Genomic DNA, 8,336 nt, shown 5'->3' on the forward strand with positions numbered 1-8,336 from the left:
CTAGGGGACTTCGAGTGCCTGCTCGGGCAAGGTAGTTTCATCAGTCTTTTGCAGGAGGAGCGATCTTTGGAGTTGAGGAGGAGCTGAGCATTTGATGACTGCGCAGTCTTGAGAGGGGAGGACGCAGTTTCTTTTGGTAGGAGCTCAGGACTGGGGTTTTGTGGAGGATTTGAGCTTGGAGATTGAGCAAGGGATCAGCCCTTGCATATTGGAGGATTTTGGCAGAGTTTCGGGTAGAGTTTTGGAGGATTCTCTTCAGGAGCAGTGCAGAGCCTTGAGGGACAGTGTAGATCCTCAAGGGGGTTATTTTCGGGGGTCAGCTATTTTAGAAAAGCTTTCTGGGCTTTTCTGGGTTTATTGAGCAGAGGTTGATTCTAGAGTTTCAGCATTTTTTGAGGAGGGGAACAGCCCCAAATCCTCATTTGATTCCAGCAGTAGCGGCAGCACAGCAGTTCTCCGGCAGCTTGGACGCAGTTCAGAGAGAGGCCATTTCCTTACCATTCTGAGGGTATTTCTTCACTTGCCTTGTGCAAGTCGAGGTGCTATCTTTCTGATCACCTCTTGTACTCTTTCCATTACTCAATATAATAAAATGGCTTAGCATTTCTCTTTGCATTTTTCGAGTATCTACTTATATTCCATGTATACATTATTGTATGTTGCACTACTGTTATTTCTCTGGTTAGAGTTTGCTTGTGTTTGATGGATATCTCTGATAAGGGATATTACAGATAGGGTTGTAGTCTAAGTCAACATGACCTAAAGAGGGAGAATGGTTTGATAGATTGATTAGCATTGTGGACAGTCATTCTCCCTGTGTCTTGTACTATGACCTGTATAGGGTTTTTACCCTGAGTCTTGTACACTGACCTGTATAGGGAGAATGGTCCTATGAGCATCTTTCTGTGTCTTGTTCTTTGATTTGTATAGGGCTTAACATCCCTTTGTCAAGTACACTAATCTGTATAGAAAGATGGACATCTTCCTAAGTCATACATTTGAACTGTATAGGGCTTAACATCCCTGTGTCAATACATTGACCTGGATAGGAAGATGGACATTTTCCTGTAACTGGAACTATGACCAGTAACCAAAAGGAAATTAATTGTTCTCCTGAGTCTTGTACTATGACCTGGATAGGGTAGTAGTTCTGGAGTCAAGTACAGTGACTTGGATAGGAGAATGGGGTTAATGTTGGAAATACTGAGAGGGGGGGTGAATCAGTATTTCTTTTCAATTGTTATTTTTACCAGTTAAATCATTTATATTTAGAACACAAAATGAACAATAGGAATAAATGCTTTTATTAATATAATCTACAATAAATCAGGTACAATATATATAAGGCTCCAATTTGTTACCAAGCACCAACTTGGTCTTTTGTGAGGCTCCAACCTCTAGGGCACCAACCCTATCTTCTCGAGGCACCAACCTTGTGTTTAGGAGCACCAACTCCAAGGACACCAATCCTCTGCTATATATTGTCTAGATATGTTTGATAGTTATTCTCTGCTCCCAACATTTTCTTCACTCAATTATGTCAATCTACAACTTCACTGTAGTCTCCATGCTACATCATCAATGACAATCTGTCTTCATATGAAGGAGTCTTCACAACTCTTCATATTGCCCACACAGAGTCTGCAAAGTTACCTCATGATGATTTCAAATATCCATCATGATCTACAATAGTCTTTACACAACTTCAATGTGTCTACAATGAACTGCACTAAGCTTTCCAAGGAACAAACTCACAAATACTTCAACGTTGGTGTTGTCTACTGCTCCCTTCAACTGATGACTGATGAAATCTTACTTGGCTGGTTTGAGGTCAAACAGATCTTCATCTTCCGCTGGCCCTTTCGGCTTCCTTCTTCCTGCTGTGACCTTCGGCTTCCTTCTGTCCTGCTAGACCTTTGGCTTCCTTCTGTCCTGCTGGACCTTCGGCTTCCTTTTGTCCTGCTGGACCTACGGCTTCCTTCTGTCCTGCTGGACCTACAACTCGCTTCTTTCTCAGTCGATCTTCGGCTTCTTTTGTACCTTCATTGTCTGTCAGACCTTTGGCTTCTCGACCTTTCGACTTCTTCTTCCGTTCGCTTGACCTTCCGCTTTCCTTTATCTTCCGTTCCTTCGGCTTCCTCTGTCCCTTCGACTTCCTTTTTCTTCAGCTTACTCTTTTAACTCACTTTTATTCGAGTTTCACCAATGACCAAAGGACACGTCTATTGGAGGGAGGCCGACTTGTATATTAAAAATATATATCAAAGAGTCTTTTATCCATAGACTTGATTATTCACGGAAAACCATATAAGCGCTGCTATACCCACATGCAGGTCCCACATGCAGGTCCCACATGCCACATCATCACCTTTAATCCAATTGCAACTTCATGAAAGATTGGAGTTATTCCTAAGATTCCTCGATATGCAATAAATACAAATCGGAAGTGTTTTCATTGGTGGGTTTTAAACAAAGACTCGACCAATCACCAAGCAGCGCTTTAACACAGAACCTGCCAATGAACGTCGGTCCCACCTGAATGCACAAGACCGAACCCCAAATAAAATTAGACCTGTTTCCATAAACTTCTCGGGTCCGCTCTGTCCCAAGTCTTATCGGATTAATTCTCCACCGTTGATCTCATCTGTAATTTGACGGTTGTTGATCCACCCAATCAACAAACCCAATCGTCGATCCTCCACCGTTTGATCAAGGCACGCTAGATCCAATGGTTCACAACGATATCAGCCGGGGAACTTGTGCGACGCTTAACCGCCTTTACAGAGCCTATAAGGATTATAAATCCTTGATCTATAAAAGTTCGGATCCGTTTTTGAGATTAACGTCTGATCATTTTGTGACCCGATATCCATTGGATATATGGAGGTCATCAAATCTATAGCCTGCGGGTTTTCAACTAGCACACGGGTTAAAAAATAGGCTTAACCCCCGTCGTTGACTGTGACGTAAGCGTTGAAAATGAGATCTACGGCTAGGATTTAGTGCGGGCCTTCAGCCACAATCAAAACAGACATACACTCCTACCCCCACTCTTCCAATGTTTTCTTCTTTATTGCTCTGTTTTCTTTCGATAACTCTTTCCCTTGGGCATATGCGATAACCTGCTTCTCTTGCTCCGATGACTTGCTTCTTTGATGGCTTCTCCTCTTTGGCTTCACGATGGCTTCTCCTCTTTGGCTTCTATTGTCTGTATATATATATATTCAATCCACTTGTGTCCTCCATCACATCATATCATCATATATCAAATTTTCATCACTATGAGCATTATGATCAATGGGCATCAATGGGCAATCATGTATCAAAGAATTTGCCATCACAAACACTGCTATATTGACAGCAATGACAACCTAGATTAATAGTTAGAGGCTACCAGGTTGGATAGGAGCCTCCGAGCATCTGGCTCTAAAGAGCTTATTATTATTACCATGCATGGATAAGGTAGTACTCTAGTTCTATAGTACTAGCTGATTAATTTATATGGTACCATGGCTATGAACTTATGAGACACTAATTGATTGTTATCTCTTGGGGAGAGTATGCATGAAGAGTACCATGGTGATTTGGTATTGGGTAGTGATGTTGGTAATCCTTTGATGATGTTGATCTAATGTTAGCCTTTCCTTTTCAACTTGTATGACATCTTGACTATGATTATGAATACCTCCCTAGCTAAGAGGGAGTGTTGAAGAATGTGTAGCTATGGTCAGTCTTCATAATTATCATTGTACTTGAGAAGAACAAAATTATTATTGTTTCTAGCATGTTCTTCATGCTTTTGATTTGGTCAAAATGTATTTTTGGAAAGAAGAAAATTATTATTTTATTTATATTTTCAAGTGGCTCCACAAGTGCTAAGTCAGATCACATGATGGCTAGTTGGCTTGCCTTGAAACTCTCTCATTCGGATCACATGATGGCTAGTTGGCTTGCCTTGAAACTCTCTCATTCGGATCACATGATGGCTAGTTGGCTTGCCTAGAAACTCACTCATTTGGATCATATGATGGCTATATAGAGGTTAATTTGATCTCCTTTGTATGCTATTGGAACACACATACCTTACTCATCGTCTCTCTTATGTGAAGTGATCTAAGATCTGTAGATATGCTCATTACATTTATGATTTGAAATCAGTGATTAGAGATATGCTCAATATACTTATGATCTGAAGTCAAAGATTCTAGATCTACTCATTATACTTATGATCTAAAGTCAAAGGTTCGATATCTGCTCATTATACTTATGGAAGTCAGAGGTTTGAGATCTACTCATTATACTTATGATCTGAAGTCAGAGGTTCGAGATATGCTCCTTATACTTATGATCTGAAGTCAGAGGTTTGAGATCTGCTCATTATACTTATGATCTAAAGTTGGAGCTTCGAGATCTGCTCATTATACTTCTGATCGAAATCAGAGGTTCCATATCTTCTTATTATCATTGAGATTTGAAGTTTGGTATTCGAGATCTGTTTGTTATCATCGAGATCTGAAGTCTCGTATTTGAGATCTGCTTATTATCATCGATATCTGAAGTCTGATATTCGAGATCTGCGAATTATCATCGAGATCTGAAGTTTGGTATTTGAGATTTGCTTATTATCATCGAGATCTGAAGTTTGATATTCGATATCTTCTTATTATCATCAAGATCTAAAGTCTGGTATTCGAGATCTGCTTATTATCATCGAGATTGAAGTCTGGTATTCGAGATCTGCTTATTTTCATTGTGATCTAAAGTTTGGTGTCTGAGATCTGCTTATTATTATAGTGATTTGAAGTCTGGGTTTGAGATCTGGGCTCTAATCTGACTGTCTTTTGTGATATGATGAGAAGATTAGCCTCTCCTTGGTGATCTTTGTTGGACATTCAGTTATGGAGACTTAGCACTTGTGGAAGCCTTCTTGGGTTAGTATTATCTTTGTCTTGATGTATTGTTGAAGGATCTCTCTAAGAAAGATTTGGTTGGGTTTTTCCCCTTGTGGGGTTTTCCCTAGTCTTTGACCTAATTCTGGTGTCTCTTGTTATTGTGCATTATGATCTCTTCTTTCTCCTTACTGTTTATTTAATTTCTGAAGTGTAATTACTTGATGAAGTGAATTAAATTGTAAAGAAGACCTAATACATTCACAAGTAATTCCCACTAGTTTAGAATTCTCTTCCACTTGGTTTCTCAACATTAAAAATTCTTAAAAGCAGTTCATCTCAACCACTATACAACAAATGACCCCTTGGTCCATTGGTAAAAATGCATTTTTAAATAATACAGGTCAAGGGTTCGAATTGACAGGTGTTAAGACGTTTTGGGTGTTCGTTACATTTAAACATCAAATATAGAATTTTCTATTGCAACAAACAAAACGAAGTCATAGCGTGTTGGTTAGAATGTTGGATCTGTTGCGGGGAGATCGCGGGTTCAAACCTGAGGACTCCCATTTTTGGCATATTAGTAGCAACAAATGTTAAATATATGATCTTTGTTGTTGTACCACATAACACTGATAGTTATTCTCATGGTTAAGTTGTTGTTGTTATATATCATAGGTTGTGGGTTCAACCCCGCAGACCTCCATTTTTGCAATTCGTCCTTATTGGTAACCTTAAATACAATTTCCCAAATCCCCAGTTTAACGACCATTGAATGGTGCAACGGTAGCCCATTGGATTAGCAGTGAGAAGGTCGCGGGAACAAACTGCCTAGCTGACCCATTCACAATACTTTTAGAACCTTCTTGGCCAATCAGATGCTACCACGTGGCGACTTCTGATTGGCCCATGTCATGTCCAGTCTCCCATGCCACGTCATTCTACTACCCATGCCATGTGTCCTGCTCTGGAGTTGCCACTTGTTGACCATGCCATCAAACCTTGCCCTGTATCATGTTGTCATTGGCCCTACCTGTTAGTAGTCATATTGACCACGTACTGACACAGCAGCATTTGTACTATACATACTGCCACGTGTCCTTCTGTAGTGCTGCCTCATGGCACACCCTGCCAACTTTTTATTTGTTTTCTTAACTTCAAATCACAATAACCTTCTCATACAACGCTTGTTTGATGTCATTCAAGCATCATTGGAAAGCTCTCGACGAGCACTTCGACATGGAGACCTTTCAATCAACTTTTGAAGACATCTGTTTTATGGATCATGATGATCCACCTAGATCACCTATGTTGCAGAAATGTGGCTAAAGGTGATACATGTTTAGACGATGCCCAATACTTGAAGATATTACAGCTATCAAGAATCATGTATAAGAAAATTTATTCCGTGCATGCCCATCAGTATATTCCATGTCCACTTTATTCCCTGCTTCTCCATACTAGAAAGCCATCCAAAACTGCAGCCAGAAAATTGAAGGATTTCTATGCATCAAAGCTTATGATCAATCACACAGAAGGGGACATGATAAAGAACTTGAGATATCCTTTTATGTCAGAGAAGCTATTTCTAATCCCACTCATGCAAGGTACTTTTGAATACTTGCCTCCTTTCAATCTGTTTCACAAAAATTCATTATTACCACACTCATTGTACCATCAAACAAGGTATCAACACATGAGAGAGGATACTTGTTATAACGGCTGACTACAAACCACTCTCGTCCCATGCCATCCTTTCTGAAGAGCAGAAAGATCGAAAATTTAAACACACAAAGGCCTAAAAGCCTTCCAAGAAACAATTCTCCACTCTTTTCCTTTTATGGTCTGCAAGTGTAACTAATGAGTAGACTCATGCCCTAATGGTAACATGTTTGCTCAGATAACTAACCCATATACATAGTCATCTAAAATGCACTTTTTCCCTAGTTTCATCAATATCTGGAGTATAAAATTTTAACAATGTACATCAAGATATCAATTTTTCAATTTCATTTCCCTTTTCCATTGCCACATAGAATAAATGCAAGTTAATAGTCAACTTTTTCTCCATACCATGTCATTTTGCTTTTCATTTCCCATAGCGAAGAGTAAAAATTGGAAGAAAAGAAACATCTTACTGCCAGCCAGTTATAGAATGAGTTAATCATATCATTTAATCCGTTAAGCAAAGAGGATCCATGTAACCTAGATGGACATAAGGATACCATTTTAAGGCTGTCTATATACTCGATCTGCCTGCTCATCCCTATTGACATAATGGTTTCCTCATTCGGAAGCCTATTCCTTCCTTAGAAAGTCCTCCAAAGAAAATGATGAGTAGATCCATTACCAACTAAAACTTGGCATGTAAATTCTATATTTTTTAGTCATAGAATACTAAATAAGCACTAAAGACCTCTTTGGTTTAGTTGCAATTCTGATGCGGTATACTGTAGAATATGCAATGATATTAAATATGATAGCTAGAGTAGTTACCGTGCTTGCCTTTGCTGCAAACAAGAAGGATATTTTGTGACATTTGAGTCATTAATTCAGAATCCTTATATCATATATCTAACTTGCAGACATAAGTAGCTATTTTAGATCGTATTAGCCAGCCTCTGAGAATTTTGATTTATGATACTAGCACAGCTATTTTTTTCTTGATATCCTTCCTATATTTACCAAGCCTAATTGGTAGTTTGATTTTACACTTGATATACAGGTCATGTGCCCAACATGCCTGTGTACTGGAATGGCAATGGCGAGTGAACATGACCCTCGTATAGATCCTTTTGATTAGAGTTGGTTGACATTTCCCCATCATTATCGAGTCCAGTGTGGAGAGATTCGTGCATAAGCAGTCCCCAGATCTAGCACTAGAACGTTCAAGTTTCAGCTATGTTTATGGGTAAAAAGTTTAGTGAATTCTATAGTGCTGCAATTATTTATCATTAGTATATGATAAAATAAATCTGATGAAATTCAAGAGATGATGGTACATAAACACAGCACATGGAGTGACGCGCTTTATTTTTCTTTTGTAAAAATGCATTTGCATATAATATACTAGTTCCTAAAACTCAGTTCCTTTCGTTCATGTGCTTGTCCGGCAATTGCTTGATTCATTTTTCTTTTATTTGGACAGGAGAATCTTTTCTTGTATAATACTGAACGTATAGGTTAATAAATGCATGATTTGCACTGGCTCTTCTAATGATATATATTGCCTCTGAATCTTCATATGCCCCGAAACTTTGCAGGCGTATGAATAGTTTGAATTCTTCTATCCTGTATTATGTAATTATGATGAAAAAGACTAATGAATGGGTCTTAATTTTTCCGTTTTGTCCTTGTAAAATATATGCTCAGCCCATGGAGGATGTGGATGTTTCAAACTAAAAGGATGATATAAATTTATCAACATTCCATTATTCAAAAAAGATT

The 8,336-nt window shown here is 38.8% G+C and overlaps 1 protein-coding gene across 1 annotated transcript in view; it reads left to right on the forward strand.

Moving 5' to 3' along the window:
• The window catches only part of LOC149267635 (protein ORANGE, chloroplastic-like), a 440,170-nt gene extending 432,059 nt beyond the window's left edge, over window positions 1-8,111 (forward strand). Inside the window, exon 8 of the mRNA XM_089433757.1 lies at window positions 7,615-8,111. Within this exon, the coding sequence (XP_089289883.1) occupies window positions 7,615-7,692 (78 nt within the window). The 3' untranslated portion in view covers window positions 7,693-8,111. The remainder of the gene's footprint in view (window positions 1-7,614) is intronic.
• Window positions 8,112-8,336: the final 225 nt, after the last annotated feature.

Source organism: Pinus tabuliformis, chromosome 6, assembly GCF_031772625.1.
Source record: "Pinus tabuliformis cultivar Carrire ecotype Pingquan chromosome 6, CPIR1, whole genome shotgun sequence".
Lineage (NCBI taxonomy): Eukaryota > Viridiplantae > Streptophyta > Pinopsida > Pinales > Pinaceae > Pinus > Pinus tabuliformis.